The sequence below is a fragment of the Lycorma delicatula genome, chromosome 6 (genome assembly GCF_047948215.1).
Source record: "Lycorma delicatula isolate Av1 chromosome 6, ASM4794821v1, whole genome shotgun sequence".
NCBI lineage: Eukaryota > Metazoa > Arthropoda > Insecta > Hemiptera > Fulgoridae > Lycorma > Lycorma delicatula.
The window spans coordinates 112,944,453-112,963,990 of record NC_134460.1 but is presented as its reverse complement, the minus strand read 5'-3'; the positions used below and the strand labels follow the sequence as shown (position 1 = coordinate 112,963,990).

General features: G+C 28.5%; 1 protein-coding gene across 1 annotated transcript in view; it reads left to right on the top strand.

Annotated features, from left to right (window-relative positions):
* Positions 1-19,538, top strand: part of Shab (potassium voltage-gated channel shaker cognate b) — a 506,172-nt gene that overhangs the window by 473,064 nt on the left and 13,570 nt on the right. The window contains exons 8-9 of the mRNA XM_075368331.1: positions 11,739-12,176; positions 19,323-19,482. Of these exons, the coding sequence (XP_075224446.1) occupies positions 11,739-12,176; positions 19,323-19,482 (598 nt within the window). The remainder of the gene's footprint in view (positions 1-11,738; positions 12,177-19,322; positions 19,483-19,538) is intronic.

Here is a 19,538-nt window from a genome sequence, read left to right as displayed (position 1 = left end):
ATTGCTAATTAGCTGCACCTTCTTTAGTGGAGTTACCAGTTGTGCTGTGGTTAATCGCACCCATCTTTATAAGGTTATTAGTAAACCATCCAAGTATATAATATAATAACATGTTTTATCTGTGTTACATTTTTTCCTTTAAAGTGTTGTTTTTGGCAAATTTTGTAAGTTCTGAATTTATATTATTCAAGAACATTGAGATGACTATTTAAAAAACAAAATCTCACCATAATTGATCAATATAAAATTTAACAAAAACATATTTGACAAAAAAGCATATAAGTAAACAAAAACACAACATTCATAAAATATTGTGCAAATGTATTCCTAAGGGGTTTCCTACTAAGAAAGGTGTCATTAGTAACAGCACTACCAATAATTTCAATTGAGTAATTGCTGCTAATTAGCCCAAAAGGATTGTTAAAAGAAAAATTTTGAATTTTGAAATAAAGTTGTTCAACAATTTTAAAGTATTTTCATATTTTGTTGAGCTGCTTAATAAAATCCATTAACATGATAACATTCCTTAATGACTGCTAAAAAATTACTTATTTAAAGAATTGTACCAATTTTTTGGAAGCTTTTCTTGAATTTTTAATTTTTTCTCACACTAAACTAACTCTTTGTAGCCCAAAAGAAGAAAAAATTTAAATGCTAATAAAAAAATTATATTATTTTATTCTCTTTATTAACTAAGGATGTGAATGAAGCTTTAAGAAAATGTAACCATAACATAGGCTGTTCTGTTGTGCAATGAGGCAATGAATATTCCCACAGAAAAGTTATTATGTGAATTTTTCCCAGCAAGAGATTGAAATCTCCCAGATAGGTTTATTAATTTTGGCTATACATTACTTTCATTATGTTTCTATTCAATAAAAGTAACTCTGGCTATGTACTGTTCCCATATGTCAGTACTGACTTATCTGGTTATGTCCTTAAAATTAAAAATTAATTACTGTATCCTAAACTTCTTTGGAAAAAAAATAAAAAGGTATCCTTATGAAATAAATTAACTTTTGAAGTATTCTTTTTTGGAATTAAATATTTTTTAAATTGTATCTCAGTATTTATCTTATGGTTGCAGTCTCAACATACATATTTATTTTTATCTGATAAAAAACTAATTTATCTGATTTTTCTATAAAAATGAATAGAAAATATAATTTATTAGTAGAATATTGTGGTAACTTATAAATTCAGCACATTTTTTCAAACAAACTTAATAAACACACTCACTTTTTTTTTAAGTTTAAATTCTAAATCTTTATCACTCAGTTTTTTTATATCACTACACAGACATATATTCTAATATTTCAGACAGTACAATTATTACTTTTTCTACACCTGTTAGTAGTTAGAAACAACATTTTGAGTAGTGGCTACTTTACTACATGTGAAATTACTGCAATAAATAAACAACTATGTTTAAACACATCAATTTTTTTTAACACATACTGTATTTACATATTATATTTTCTTTTGTGTTAACTTACTTAATATTAATGTTGAATTTCTGTTATTTCCTAAATCATATTATCCAGAGCTTTACAATATTTATTCTCGTTTGGGATGGTTTTAAATAATTTAATGAACCTTGAAGTAAAAGTGCTTTTTTAACACCGTCTTTTTGTTGTCGTTTGGTATGTATTTCTGCAATTTGAGTAATTTTTTATGGGCAAATAAAAATAATTTTTTTATTCTGCATTGGTAATGAGGTATATGATTGATGAAGTAATTCTGAGCCCAAGCTAGGAATTGAATCTGGGAATTAAGTAAGTCAGTTTAAGAAAGTGGTTAACCTGTGAAATCATGGCTCAAGATTTTGCTTTAAGATAATTGTTAAAAATTCTGATGCAGCAGTGTGGCTTTACTGAGTGTAACGTACCACAAAGTGTTGTGAAATTTATTGTTGTGTTTTTTTGTTTTTCCCTAAATTTATACATTGTAATTTATTACTATTTCTACGACAGAGCATTTATAAAAGAAAAATTAAGTTCTTACTATACTTGAAATAAAAAAATTGTATATATTTAATTTTTTTGAGTTTAACTAGTTTTGTGCATTTAAAAAAGGAGTGCAAATACTATAATAATTTGTTTTCATTTCTTCCTTTACAGTAAATGATAAATTTTCATAGTTTTAGGGGCAATTTGGAAATAAAAATTCACTGTAAACCCAATACATGTAATAGAATTACTCTTTTTTTAAAAAGAAGTGGGTACATAGAAAAATGTTAACAATAGACTTACAAAAATGTCATCCTAAAAATGCTGATCTTGCCTTACACTGAATGGCAGACCAGTTTTTCTACTTAGAAGATTTACAGCATTGTTTTCATTATCAATGTCTAGATGTTATCTTAACACAGTAAATCATTATATTCAATATATTTAAACATTTAAGATTAGTTTTTAATAGTCAATATGTTAATAATTGTTAGTGGTAGTGATCAAGCACTAACTTATCATTACTAAATTAAGCCTTAGTAACATGCAAAGTTTTATAAACTTATTACTGTGATTGATAAAATTGATAATGGAAACTAGTTCAAAATTTTACTCTTAATCATTACAAGAGAAAGATTGCATAGTTAAATTCATGAAATAGTGTTGCGCATTAATTAGTTTATAGCATGAAATGAGTTTTTAAATGCGTGTTATCTTGAGAACATTAACATATAATAATAAAACAAAACAAAATTTGGACAGTTTTATTTGTTTGGCTTGCTTTAATTATAAACCTATTTCAGAATGAAAATTAACCACAAACTTAAATATTTGATGTCATGAAAAAAATGTAAATTCTGATTAATTTAATAAAAAACAGTTATATAAGAAAAGCATTTAGACCCTCCTTTGCCAAAAAAGGTTCACAACAAAAAATAAATTACAAATATATGTATATATATATATATATATATATATATATATATATATATATATATATATATATATTCAGGTGTCCTGAAAGGTGTTGACCAACCTTAAAGGACTGATTCAGAACATCAAAATAAACAAAAAAATTATGTAAACAAATGCATAATAAATAAATCATGCTTTAATTTCCCTCTGTACACCATTTTGCGGTTTTTTCAGTGAAAACGTATATCTTAAAAATTAATGAGATATTTAATCAAATTTGGTGATGTACATTTACCCAACAAATTTACAAAATAAAAAATTTGAAAATTTTACCATTGAATATTTCATAATATTCACTTAGTCAAAAAAGTTCAAAACCAAACACAAAATCACTACATAATTTTTGCAATCCACTTTAACAATTTCAGTCACATCTCAGCTGTTTATCATACAATTTGAACTAAAGAGGTATCATTTTTTTAATAATAATTAAAGGCTTAATGTTTTATCTACTAAAACATAATTTGATAAAAGTAATATTTACAGAACTGTTAATTATTAAAAAACTTTAATGTTCACCATTTTTAAATTTTCAGGTAACACTTTAAAACTTAGGAGAGATCATCTCTAAAGTAAAGACCGTTTTATTGTAAAAACATTTTTCTGAAAACTTTATAAAAATTTTTTATTTCTCTTAAACTACATACCTTATACTACTTCTGTATATAATCACCAAATGAATTACGACATTATGGTAGCGACACACCAGCTCCAATATGCCCTCATCATATTCTTCTGCCGTGTGTCTGCTGTGTGTGTATGTGTGTGTTTGTATTGTTAAATATTGCAAGTTTAAAAAAAATTGTTATTTTGGCAAATGAATTGTAACACCTATGTGTTACGTATTTTTAATAAACGTTTGTTCAGCAAAAGTCAAACTTAGAAAAATCATACTTCATCATTATTGCTTTTTTTTTTTTTTGTCTTCAGTCATTTGACTGGTTTGATGCAGCTCTCCAAGATTCCCTATCTAGTGCTAGTCGTTTCATTTCAGTATACCCTCTACATCCTACATCCCCAACAATTTGTTTTACATACTCCAAACGTGGCCTGCCTACACAATTTTTCCCATCTACCTGTCCTTCCAATATTAAAGCGACTATTCCAGGATGCCTTAGTATGTGGCCTATAAGTCTGTCTCTTCTTTTAACTATATTTTTCCAAATGCTTCTTTCTTCATCTATCTATATGCTTCTTTCTTTGTCCATCTTTAGTAATTTTACTTCCCAAATAACAAAATTCTTCTACCTCCATAATTTTTCTCCTCCTATTTTCACATTCAGCGGTCCATCTTTGTTATTTCTACTACATTTCATTACTTTTGTTTTGTTCTTGTTTATTTTCATGCGATAGTTCTTGTGTAGGACTTCATCTATGCCGTTCATTGTTTCTTCTAAATCCTTTTTACTCTCGGCTAGAATTACTATATCATCAGCAAATCGTAGCATCTTTATCTTTTCACCTTGTACTGTTACTCCGAATCTAAATTGTTCTTTAACATCATTAACTGCTAGTTCCATGTAAAGATTAAAAAGTAACGGAGATAGGGAACATCCTTGTCGGACTCCCTTTCTTATTAGGGCTTCTTTCTTATGTTCTTCAATTGTTATTGTTGCTGTTTGGTTCCTGTACATGTTAGCAATTGTTCTTCTATCTCTGTATTTGAACCCTAATTTTTTTAAAATGCTGAACATTTTATTCCAATCTACGTTATCGAAAGCCGTTTCTAGGTCTATAAACGCCAAGTATGTTGGTTTGTTTTTCTTTAATCTTCCTTCTACTATTAATCTGAGGCCTAAAATTGCTTCCCTTGTCCCTATACTTTTCCTGAAACCAAATTGGTCTTCTCCTAACACTTCTTCCACTTTCCTCTCAATTCTTCTGTATAAAATTCTAGTTAAGATTTTTGATGCATGACTAGTTAAACTAATTGTTCTATATTCTTCACATTTTTCTGCCCCTGCTTTCTTTGGTATCATAACTATAACACTTTTTTTGAAGTCTGACGGAAATTCCCCTTTTTCATAAATATTACACACCAGTTTGTATAATCTATCAATCGCTTCCTCACCTGCACTGCGCAGTAATTCTACAGGTATTCCGTCTATTCCAGGAGCCTTTCTGCCATTTAAATCTTTTAATGCTCTCTTAAATTCAGATCTCAGTATTGTTTCTCCCATTTCATCCTCCTCAACTTCCTCTTCTTCCTCTATAAAACCATTTTCTAATTCATTTCCTCCGTATAACTCTTCAATATATTCCACCCATCTATCGACTTTACCTTTCGTATTATATATTGGTGTACCATCTTTGTTTAACACATTATTAGATTTTAATTTATGTACCCCAAAATTTTCCTTAACTTTCCTGTATGCTCCGTCTATTTTACCAATGTTCATTTGTCTTTCCACTTCTGAACACTTTTCTTTAATCCACTCTTCTTTCGCCAGTTTGCACTTCCTATTTATAGCATTTCTTAATTGCCGATAGTTCCTTTTACTTTCTTCATCATTAGCATTCTTATATTTTCTACGTTCATCCATCAGCTGCAATATATCGTCTGAAACCCAAGGTTTTCTACCAGTTCTCTTTATTCCGCCTAAGTTTGCTTCTGCTGAGTTAATAATTTCCTTTTTAACATTCTCCCATTCTTTTTCTACATTTTCTACCTTATCTTTTTTACTCAGACCTCTTGCGATGTCCTCCTCAAAAATCTTCTTTACCTCCTCTTCCTCAAGCTTCTCTAAATTCCACCGATTCATCTGACAACTTTTCTTCAGGTTTTTAAACCCCAATCTACATTTCATTATCACCAAATTATGGTCGCTATCAATGTCTGCTCCAGGGTAAGTTTTGCAGTCAACGAGTTGATTTCTAAATCTTTGCTTAACCATGATATAATCTATCTGATACCTTGCAGTATCGCCTGGCTTTTTCCAAGTGTATATTCTTCTATTATGATTTTTAAATTGGGTGTTGGCAATTACTAAATTATACTTCGTGCAAAACTCTATAAGTCGGTCCCCTCTTTCATTCCTTCTGCCCAGCCCGTATTCACCCACTATATTTCCTTCCTTGCCTTTTCCAATGCTTGCATTCCAATCTCCAACTATTATTAAATTTTCATCTCCTTTTACGTGTTTAATTGCTTCATCAATCTCTTCGTATACACACTCTACCTCATCATCATCATGGGCACTTGTAGGCATATAAACGTTAACAATCGTTGTCGGTTTAGGTTTTGATTTTATCCTTATTACAATGATTCTATCGCTATGCATTTTGAAATACTCCACTCTCCTCCCTATCTTATTGTTCATCACAAAACCTACTCCTGCCTGCCCATTATTTGACGCTGAGTTAATTACTCTAAAATCACCTGACCAAAAGTCGCCTTCCTCTTCCCACCGAACCTCACTAATTCCTACTATATCCACATTCACCCTATCCATTTCCCTTTTTAAATTTTCTAGCCTACCAACCTTTTTTAAGCTTCTAACATTCCACGCTCCGACTCGTAGAATGTTATTTTTTAATTTTCTGGTGACCCCTTCCTTAGTAGTCCCCACCCGGAGATCCGAACGGGGGACTATTTTACCTCCGGAATATTTTACCAAGGAAGGCGCCTCCATTATTGCTATGTGAAAATGCAGAGAGCCACATTTTCTTGGAAAAAAAGCAGCTGTAGTTTTCCATTGCTTTCAGCTGCGCAGTACTCAGAGGACTGAGTGATGTTGATACGGCCGTTTAAGTCATTGTGACTCACGCCCCTAACAACTACTGAAAGAGCTGCTGCCCGCTTTCAGGAATCATTCCTTAGTCTGGCTCTCAACAGATACCTCTCCGATATGGTTGTACCTTCAGTCCAGCTACTCTGTATCCCTGAGCACTCAAGCCCCCTCACCAACGGCAAGGTCTCATGATTCATAGAGGAGGTGCTTTATATGTGTTTATTTCAAATTTGTTCTTTGTTTTTTAATTATTATCAATCAGTTCTTAATCCAGCAATGTTAGATTATTTATCCTAACTTATATATGCACTATTTAAAAAATGTACTGTTATGAACAAGCCAAACATATTATAACTATTATCAAAATTTAGATAATTTTGTTAGGTTCAAACCAACCAGCTAATAATCTATAATAAAAGAAATCGTATCTTACATATTTTTCATATTAATCTCTTGGTTTTTATGATGCTATCATGGACAGAAAGTGAGAGAAATTTACAATAAATATTTTTGTGAAATTGAAATAGATTTTGTGATGCAAAAAAAACCATGCAAATCATTAAGATTCTACGAATTACATAATTTTTTTTTTTGAAAAATTGGATTGAAATACCCTTAAATTTTTACATCAAATCTTAATTTGAAAACCAAAACCACACTGTTGATGTTAGGCTTCAAGATAAATTAAGATCATTTTTCTTAATTTTGCTTTAATAATTATAACATCTCTTCATCTTAGATGAGTTAAGGTATGTGTGAAATGTTAGTAATTTTTTTTTTACAGAAAACTAGTTCTTTTATAATTTTTCTTGGATTGATTATGCAATAGCTGTTAATTTATTTTTTTCCTTTTTCATTAAAAAGTTTATTTACTTAAGATAATTTTATTAATATTCTAAACTTTTAGAAATTTGTATGTTTGTTATGAGTGTATGACTCAGTTTGGAAAACAATGAACTTGTTTTCATGAAAAATACAGTTCATGAAATTTTAATATTTTTTTATAATCATCTTAAAGTATAAATTTGACAGTGATGGTATATATTCTTACAGTGTAAATTGTATTAAAATATTTTGTTTTTTATTAAACAGCAATAATAAATAATTATTTTCTTTATCGTAAGTATTATATATACTCTATTTTAACTGCATGTTTTTCTTTTAATAATTAATTCAGCATGTAACTTTAATTTTTTTTGCACAAAATTTGCATGCTTTTCATAATGTTATTAATAATATTAGAAAAATAGTATATATTTTTCAGTATTTTTTAAATAATTTACTGCTTTTTTCCAGACAGATAATATTATTGTTTTATTTACTTTTTAACACATATTTTCTGCAATATATAAAAATCAATGTATTTTCATATGTATGTGTAAACGACATGTTACAGACATATATAGGCATTCACAAACACATTAAAAAACTAAGTTGTAATTTATTTACTTCCATGTTCCGAAGAAAAGTTAATATTGAAGTATCAAAAAAAATTCAAAAATAAGATAAGGTTAGATATTAACATAAGACCTTTAAAACCATAAATGAATAAAATTTTACCTTGATGTTTGCAGTAGCAAGATTGATGAAACGTATCTTTTCATTTTTTTCTTTTTATATCAAGTTCATTAATAAACTAAATATTATGAAATCATATTATTTTGGTTAATGTTTAAAAAAAACAAGTACTACTTCATAAAGGTTTATTTTTCATGTAAATTCAGAACATGGAAGTCACGTTACCATAAATCAGTTTATGGTAAATTTTGTAAATTTGTCTTTTTTTTAATATTTACTTTTATACTTTTTATCATGTGATGTATTTGTTTTGTTTTATTCTGTAACTTGCAATTAACTTCATGTCCTTTTGATATTAAGCCTTCTTTTTTGTTTTAATTTTAAACATGTTTTACTAAAACATATTGAAAATGATTTAAATAATCTTGTGATGTGTTTAATACAGGGTGCATTAAAATAAACTTGTTTGAGATAAAGAACATACAGTTATGTTAAGTTAAAAAACCAAATTAAAGCATTGATAAAAATTATTTCTTGATATTAATATTTTTATGTTCATTTAATTTTATTGATACTTGCGTACATGTTTCATTGGGATCAATGGAGAAATGCTCAATTTATGATAGTTATCGAGGTCAAAATCATTCACTTAATGTTCAAAACATGTAATAAAATCTAGTTTGATTTTATTGTAATATTGTGATATTAAATTTACTGAATTAATTAATAGTTTCATGCCATTTAATTCTTATAACTGATTATAAACTACATCAAATTTTATTCAAGCAATGCAAAATCTGTAAAAACAAAAACTGCTAAGACCTTATACCTGTGTTATATATTTTCATCTTATTTTTATTCTCTTTAGGAAATCATAAAAATTAGAACTGGTGTATATATATATATATATATATTTTATGACAGTTTTTTATCATCTTTGAAAATGCGTAGTCATATACAGATTCTTAAAATGAATAGGATCTATGCAGTGATAGTTTCTGAGTTAATGTCAGATTAGTTTGTTCCTGTATATTTCCTTTAGAATCCCTGTATATTGTTATTTTTATTTTTTGGCCCCATTTTTTTATTTGCACAGCTGCTTCATTCGACATTTATTTGACTTCATTATGTATTCAATCAGACTAATTCTCTTCTTTTATGTCCACAAGCATCATGTGCCTCCACAACTAAAAAAAAATTAGCAAAATAAATCTACCACCCCTGCACACCCTTGAACTTTGTTCTATAAAGCTCATCCGACAACATAATGTATTTTCTATAGCTCATGAGGTAATCACCTACTGTGAGATAGGAGTTACAGAAGAGATGATCCAAATTTCCCACTTGTAAATTTGGATATCTTACATGAGATGAGACTTTTTTTTTTTTAACCTTCCGGACTACTGTAAGATATTGCTTCAGAGAATGAGATGAATAACAATTTTTTTGCATGTAAAAATGTCATGCCTGACCGAGATTCGAACCTGGGACCTCCAGATGAAAGGCCAAGATGCTACCACTCACACCATGGAGACCAGCATGTGAGATGACTTGACTTGTGTGAAGTCTTGTATTTTGTAAGACAGACAAAAGTTACAAACTTGAGTTACAAAATGGCATAGCAATTATAAAGTCTCCTAGAGGTAGAAAATTGAGAAAATAAGACTTTCTCATCTTCAGACAGTTAACATAACTTCATTCATTATATTTACTCTTTATAGAGAGTAGACAATTACACTGATTGCAGCTTTCTCTTGGGATTGTGATGAGAACCCTTATTTCATCTCCTGTTGACCATAAGTTAAAAAAGTATTATCATTAATTAATTTCATCTATCATTAAATTGTCATTAAAATGTTAATTTCATCATTTGTGAGTGTTTCTTGCTTTAAAAAAATAATTTTTTTTTTTACTTTTATTTTTGTTCATAACATTAATTTAAACAGTAAGGAGTAGGCAATAATTCTTCATTGTTTTCCTTTTCTGCTGAGAAAAAAGTTAAATTAACCTTTTAATTGGCCAAGCTAGGAATAATTATAATCATTTGAAAAGTGTGCAGTACATGGACTGAAGAGCTGTCTCAGTAAGTAGAGCAATCTTCAGGGAGTGTGCAAGATCTGAGTGAGTATATCTAACAACAAATTCTTTCCTGTCCATTTTTACAGACTTCGTATTATTACTTACCAATTCTCTCATCACATCCTAATGTCTAAATAATATTTTACTTAAAATTTTAATTTTGTTGAACTAATTTATTGTAAATAGTACTTATTCCAGGTAAGAATCTTATCTTGTGATATATTCCTAAGCATACTCTTTCCTGAACAAAAAATAACTGGATTAAATATTAAGTTCACTTGAAGTTGAATGTAAAATAAGTAGGAATTTCACATAGTGAGAGTGTTATAATTTAAATAAAATGTTTAAGTACGCAGAATATAATATGCATTTATTTTATGTTATACAAATATCCATATAGTAGTTAAAAGTGTTTGCAGAAAACATTTATTTATTAAGTTTTTGTTTTGAAATTTAATCACATCTTTATTGTGTTACTAATATTACAAACCTTTGGCAGAATTTGTCTTTTTATTATTTATTCATAATTACATTTATGAAAACATTTTAATATAAAACATGGGAAGTCATTAACAGTTCATCAGATTTCACTATATTTTTGTACTGCCAATATGTTTATTTTTTTATTATTTTTTTTAATAATAAAAGTTCTAATTACATTATCCTCATTATTTTTATTATTTTGTTATTACTTATAGTAATATAAATAATAATAAATCACAATTAGAGTTAACGTATCTTTTATTCTTTTTTTTTAATATTTATTATTGTAATGCAAAGTAAAACTTCAAAACCAAAGATTACATGTTACCCATAGAAGAAAGTGGTTCATAAAATGAAGATTAACAATAAAAGGAATAGATAATTAAATTTAATGTTTATTTTTTTAATTTTAACTATTTTCAATTGTATAGTGCAAATTCTAGGTTTTTTTTGTTTTTTTTTATCATTTGTGATACAAAGTTTATTCTTTTGTTTGAGAGAACAATTATGTTTGCATTATTAAATTGCATCTTTATATATAAAATTTTTGGTAGCTCATAATGAGTATTTCTAATCTCTTAAAGAGACAGTTTGATTTTCAAAAACCAAACTATTTTAAGAAGTTTATGTTTCATTATTCCTCTCCAGGAGCTTCATCAGTAATTTTTTCTCAATTTCAAAGTTTTTACATTAAAGGTTTTAATATTTTGCATCAATATCAAGTTTTATAATAAGCTAAATTACTCTTTTTATTTTTTGTTAAAAGTCTATTGTTTCATCATTCATAAAATAGTTTTAACTTACTTTTTGGTGACTGCCCTAAACAGTTTGTATTTTTTAATTTAATTTAATATAATGTCATAATATTTTAATTTATTTTAATAACTACTGCATAAAAATTGTATTTATATTCAGTTGTTCCTTTAAGTCACTGTGTTTATTTGTAGAACTCTTTTCCTGTTGTAATTTTGGTATCAACATCTAACATATTTTTGATTCTCAGGACTTCAAAGAATTCATAGACGCGGAGAATTTGATGCCATTAGCAACAAGTGATTTTCGTAACCCTATCTGTATGGAAATGAAGATGCTAAGGAATGCAAGAGGAACAGACAATCAGGGTGGTCCTATGGAAATGGGTAGCGTTGACAGTTCTGACACTTATGCCAGTTGTAATACTCAACCGTTTAATTCACAAGGTGATTTAACCGAAGATATCCCAGAACCCGATCAATTAGACAGTTCAAATTTGTATGTAAACCCTATGGAAAGTCCAAGGTCAATTGTTAAAAAGAGTGCTTCCGGTGATACTGCTTTAAGAAGTCTTGGAGCATCACCTCTTGAGGAAACATATAAGGGTTTCGGTCCTCCTGAACGAGGAAGTCGTGGAAGTCTTAATGACACACCTATACCTAAGCATCGAAAAACACGATTTCAGCAGGTAATAATATCTTCTTTTACATTTTTTTTTTTAAATTATGTGTCTTTACTATTAATTTTTTAAACCAGTTAAAAAATATTAATATTAATATACATGAATTTTAATGTAATAATATGAATAAAAATTAAAGATTATATAAGTCTCTCAGATAAGATGGTACTCATAGAACCATCAGTGATTATTTGGTTTTTATCTCTTACTCTAAATAAATACCTCTAAATTTTTAGCTTGTATAATATTCTCTCACAGAGAATTTTAATTTCATTTATATGATCTATATAAAAAAATGTACTAACTGTACCAGTATATGTCCCAAGTAAAAGCTTAAGTGAGTGTTTTATATACAAGTCCAAGTTTTGTTACCATAGTTGGTTATTGCACAGTAGTTCATTTGCTTGCCTCTGCTGGGTAGTACTGTTGTTGGTGAACAGTTGTAGTAGAAGCATATAAGATAGGGAGAAATAAAGCATTATGTGGTATAAGTTAATGTTTAGTTTGCACCATTTGACAGACTTGTATCTATTGCATTTTGACTGGACTTGAATTTTTCAATGTTATAACAAGCAGTATTTTTTAATACAAAAACAAAACCCTCAACTGAAATCAATATGCTTGTTAGGCAAAGGAGTGGCATCTAGAAAGCAAAGTAAAGACATGATTATGAACATATTTAAAAATATATCTAATGAAAATCCTGCAATGTTAATTTTGGAAATTCAGAATCGCATGGCTATTCGCGTACTGCTGACTTTAAGAACCATGTTAAAGCGTTTTGAAGAATTAGAGCATTTGGAATTAGAATTTAATTTCAACTGAGAAACAATGCACAAATTTAAAAAGCATAGGATTCCAATGGAGGAAAACGGGAGAAAATCAGGAAAATTTTCATTAGCAAACATGCGTAGCTTTAAACAAATCTCATATTTTTACAGAATTCAATAATACAGGAAGAGGAAGATACCTGTAATATTTTTTGATGAGTTCTACATTCATTCAACACATGTAACAAGTATTGGGTGGAATGATAAATCAGTCAACAGCTACAAGAAAATTTTGAGAGGATTAAGGTTAATAATAGTCTACACTGGAAGGAGAAGTGGAAAATGATTTTTGGTTTTTAAATCATGATAGTCTTTTGTTTTCTGGTCTATCATAATGAAATTAATACAGAAAACTACAGAAAATGGATTAAAACTACTGATCAGAAATCTTTCTGAAAATTCAGTATTGGTGAAAATTCTTCATATCATAACAAAATTCTAAAATCAAATTATTTCTGATCAAAAAATAAAAAGGTATTGCTGGCAAGCTAAGAGATAAGAATATTACATGATCTGAAATTATTTTCAAATCTGAACTTTATGAACTGGTAAAAATGAACAAGTCATGGTAAAAGGAATATTATTTTGATCAGTTATTGGCACAAAAATTCATAAAATATTGAGACTGTCTTCCTACCACCCCGAGCGAAACCCCATGGAATTGATTTGAGCAAAAATATAATATGACATTGGTAAACATCATATGACAAATGATGTTAATAAATTGAAAGAAATAGCTGGACAGAAATTTAGAAAACTAGATACAGAATTTTGAGAAAGTCTTGTGATCACATTTTAAAGATAGAAAATGAGCATTATGAGGCAGATAGGGCTATGGACACCCACTCTGAAAGGATAATAATTTTGAATGATGGCAATAGTAGTATTGAAGAATCTGAGAAATCTGATAATGAACTTGAGGAACTAGATGATGTGGATGGGATTGAGTTGTTATAATAAATTATTTATAGATTTAATTTATAAATTATTTACATGCACACTTGTTATTATGAATAACTATTTTATAATGTAGGCTAAATATTCTGTATTAATGAATATTATTTTTATTATATTTTGAATAAATAAATAAAACACAATTTTTTTTTTAATAAAAATACAGTAAAAAATTAAGCTAGTAAATAAACAATCCCATATCAGGAGACAGCTTCTGCTGCCTGCAGAAAGACATATGCACACAAATGCACATACATACACACGCAGAGGCAAAAGGGTCAATTCATTTGAAATGTCCCAAAATCCAATAAAAACATAAGCTGGTATTATTTATGGTAAAACTACTAACATATACCTACATATAAATAATAATTCAAACTGTGTAAGCCATCCCTACCTCTCGAAAAAAATTGAATTGAAATTTCACAGTTTTTCATGTTCAACTTAGTTAGTAATTTTCTCATAGAAAGGAGAGAGATAGGTAAATAAACCACTGGACCAATCTTTTCCCTTGAGAAAATATGATTAAATTGCTTTTTGTTTCATCCTTCTAGGACCAATAGTCTTTTAGTTATGATTTTTTCTGTAAACCCTTACAATTACAAAAATAGGTGTGTACAATGTAACAAAAACGGCCACCACAGGTAAACTGCTTAAATAAAAGATTTAAAAAAAACTAGTTTTAAGGTCCTGAAACATGTAGGAAACAAGTGGGTAAGTTCCAATTTTTTTGAATTGGTCAAGCAACCTCCCTTGGGTCACTTCAAATGGATTAACCCAAAAGCGTGTGCGCGCGCGAGTATGTGTGTGTGTGTGTGTATGTGTATTTCACCACACTCTGGTGCTGTAACAATATAGTCCCTCATATACATCTAAAATACCTCTTCCAACTTGCATGAAAACTACTCTTGCAAAACTTAGATTTGCTGTACATACGAGTATGTTACAATTAAATGTATTATTTTCTTATTTCATGAAATAAAACCATTATTTATAAATTAATTGATCATATATGTTTAAGTATGAGATTTTTTTATTTTATCTATAAAGTATTCATGAAGATTTAGTATATTTTAAAGTATAATTTAAGAAGTTTAGTATAATTATTCAAAAAAATCTCTTAAATTTGTCCATCTTTTCAAGTTGGATAACAATATGAAGGTTTCTTTATGGGATACTTAGTGAAGTGAATAAACTATACTTTTTACTTTAAAGTAAATACTGGTCAAGTAAAGTAAACCCTTGAGACTAAGTGAATAACCTTTTACTTATACTTATAAGTAAACATTTGTAGTTGTCCAAGTATTTGCCAGTAGTTTTCCCATTTTGCTTTTACTTATCCAGTATTCTCTTTACTTATCAAGTAAACACTTATATGATTCATATCCTGTACATCATCATGTTCAGACACGTTTGTCAACACATCAAACGTTTCTGTTGTTTTAATCTTTTCCCATCACAATGATCCGCGGTTGATTGGTATCCGCGAAAATATGTTGATATCTGATTGCCTCAAAAATTACGATAATTTAATTGCAGAATTATTTTGCGCATTTCTACCGCGTTTTTTATTAGCGAAATTTTTTTTTTTTTTTGCTTTCTGTTATGAAACATAGTTTGCTGATTTTAAAAATAATACTTTCAAGCAAATCGGTTGAAAATTGGGCAAAATATGATGAAAAACCCGTGTCATAAATCACAGATTAGTAACATATGTTAGTATAAGTGAACGTAGATTCAGAAAACTACGTTTTATAAAAATTCCCACCACTCAAAAGGCTATTCATATTGACAAAAAACCATTTTTACTGTAAACTCTTATTCATTACGAATCGTTATGTGTTACATGTTTACCGATATCATTTGTCAGAAAAGATATTTATAGACTTCAACTAAAGTGACGTATTTATGACCACAAATTCCTTCTTTTTTTTTGTGTGCCGTATATCATAATTTATTATGTGTTTCAATACATCGATATGTTGCTAGAAGATAAGCTATACATTTCTGAGAAAAAAATGGTCATATTATTTCTAGTCTAAATAAAACATTTTACATCGTATAAACAAAATAAGCGACTTAGATGCCATATAAAATGATTTCGTAACAGCGTTTTAAAACTGTCTCCCAAAAGGCATACCGTAACATTAAATTTAGCCATGGTTTGGCAAACACTGCTCAATTTCCAAATGCGACTGTCATGGGTGCTACCCGGCCAAGAAGCATCAACGCTAGTGATTTTTTCAGTGGAATCACATGTTACCTGAACGTTGATGCTGGGATACTTCTTACGGTTTACGTAAGTCTCCGTAGCGTGCTGGTTTATTTATTTCTAAGTGCGTGCAATCCACATCACCTATTACGCTCGGCATTTTAAAGCGAGAACTCCATTTTCTCTTGGCTTCATTTAACTCATGAGCATTCTGTAGAAAGTGAATCCACTCAGATGCCTTTTGGTTTATTTCATTCAGAACGTAATCGAAAGTTTTGCATACTGTAGAACGGTGAATCCCGAAGTCTTCCCTGACACCGTTTTGAAATTCAGGGTCTGATAAGTACCGCTAAAATACTTCCATCTTCTGTTGCGATGACAGAGCACCTCCTCGCTTTTCATTACTTTTTTCCAAAAAAGCGTTCGTCAAAAATTCAACTGATTGTTTTGTAAAACGAATTAGTTCTTCATACCTTCTTGGACTCAATACTCGCCTTTCTTTGTAAGTTTTTGGTTGACGAATGTTGACAAAGGCAGCCATACCAAGTATAAAAAATTAAATGAAAGTTTGATAAGGTTACTAAATAGCTACCTTGAAATTCTACCAGTAAATACTTGAATACTCTTCCGAACTTAGGATTTTATTCACTCGTTTTAAGTAAAGTCTGACCGGAATCAGTAATTGCGTGTAGTTACAAGTAAACGCTTGATAAGTAAAGGTTATTCACTTCCCTATTTTACAAGTAAAGAGAATACTTGTCAAGTATTTGGTTTACCGTTGTTTATTCACAGAACTGCAAGTAAACACTTGTATAATTGCAAGTAAAAGTAAATACTGGTTTTTATTCACTTCACTAACTATATGAGTGTTTATTTTCATGAATATTATTCACTATAGCAAGTAATCCCAGCAGTTTATAAAAAGTAGAGATAACTATGTAACGTAGAAAATTTTCATAAAGATCGATATACATATCCTTAATTTAAAAATAAACATCATCTGGTAAAATTAAGTTTAATTTTTAAAAACCAAAAATTACTAATGGATTTATTTCCATTATTTTACAAAATAATCAGTTTCATGATAAAATATCACGTTATCCTGAAATAGAACGGTTGATTAATACTTTATAAATAATTAGAAAATAATAAAAAATGAGTATTTTAAACAGAAATTTTATTATTTTTAATTGCACAGTTTTATCCAAAAAATATTATTTAAAAAAAAATTATGAACATGATCTTGTGAATTTTAAATTATATATAAGTTAAAGTACAGAGTTTTTATAAAACTACATCATTGAAGTTAACTTTTATTAATTATTTTTTTCTTTTATTACTATAATGTCATATTTATATAAAATGAATAACAATAGCATCTAGGGACATATTAGATTTAGGTTCTACCATGATAAGAAATTTCTTCCTTTTGCCGTGACTTATTTCTACATGAACCTCCTTATCTTTATGTTTGCCTTATCTCCACACACCTTCATCAGCTTCATTGGTATAATTACTAAATACAATTAATTATAAACTGTCAGCTAAATGTAATTAATTACGGACTAGCCCCATAATTTCTAGTCAGTCATCTCAAGTTTTGAGATGTATGACTAGATATTTGAGATGATTGTATATGTCAGTAAAATATAAGCGGAATACAAAAACAAATAAATAATTTTAAACAGACTGCAATAAATAACATCAACCCGCACAGATAAAATGAACTTGAAGTAAAGTTCTAATAAGCACTGACTAGAACATCAGTCAGGACTAACACTGGCTAGAACATCAGATAAAAAGGAATATTTCAACTGCATGTCAGATAATCAGCTGTACTTATAGTACTTGTACATTTAGAACTATTTTTAGCAAAAATATACAGTATTCAATCAAAATTAGAACAAAGTTCAAGAGACCAATTGTGCTTTTCCTTATCAATACCTGCTTTTTAATGGTTTGTTTCCTTTTGACTTAAAATTTGTTGTTCCCTTATGACTTTTCTGAGGTGTTTAATAAACTTTCCACTTCATTTTTGTAATGAATAATTTTCATTTTGTATGATATCTCATAGTTTTCTTTAACAATATCTATTTCATCATATTTTTAAAATTTCCATTATTATTTTTATGAGTGAGTAATTTGTCATTAGCAGGTTCATTTCTTTTTCATTTCAGGGATTAAATTTTTATTTCTTTCAGCTTCATTGGTGTCTCTTTTCTTTCCTTGCTCTCATTTTAAAATAGGTTTTTTTATTTTTTGTTAGGATTAGTTTTAAGCTTCTAAAATCAAAAATAAATAATTATCTATAGTTGTAGTATAGTCAAATTTGCCTTATTTTTGAAATTTCTCATAAATACGAAGAAGAAATATATACTGATTGAAAAAAAAACACATCAAGTATAATTAATTCTACTGTTCTATTAACATTACGTTTATATATTTTTCACCTTGTGTGGAAACTGATCTCCTACTACAGATGTTGAACTGAATCTTGTCATGAATGTTGATTCTTGTCATTTTGTCGCAGATATCTCCAAGGTTATAATAGAAAAAAATTCCTCTCAATAAATCACAGTTTTGGTTCTAGTCTACTCCATTTTCATGCTGATAACATCTTGAATGTTTGTAGTATTTTATTCATATCTACATATTATATTTCCATACTATCTCAACTTAACTCCTTTTTCAGGACTTTCCTGCTTTAATTCTCAATAACACAGCATCTACTTTTCCTTCTAGTTTTTTTTTGCATTAAAATTCTCTTTTAACCAGCATTTTGCACTTTAATGGAATTAGGTTAAATGACCAATTTTTTTAGAAATTTTTATTGCCATTATAATTATTATCTATCCATTCATTTAAGAAAAAAATCATTTTTTGGAATTCATTTTACTTATTGAAATTATTAAAACAAAATTGAATATCACAAATATTTTATTATTTTTATTATAAACCTTGTTTATAGATGTATTGGTGATTTTTTTAAAATTTATATCTGTATTACATTATTTTCCAAAATAAAAATCCATATGGAAGGAGTTTTTACTTGTACATCCTGAAACATTTTCACAAGTCATCATTATAGTATGATTTATAAATTAAATGAATTATAAATAATACTAATAAAACTGTATGTGTATATGAATGAAATAACAGCCAAGGTTTGAAGATGTTATGGGAAGAGAATCACAAGAAAGTTTAGAAACTATTAAAAAAAGACGACCTTCATTTATGCCAACAACAAGGTCATTAGCCACTGCCACTCGTATTATCAACCAGCATCTTTTTGGGCTGCAGAGTAGTCTCTCACGTCCAGGTAATTGTGAAATTAGTTATTTGATGACTTTAATTTTTGCTGATATCTACATATGT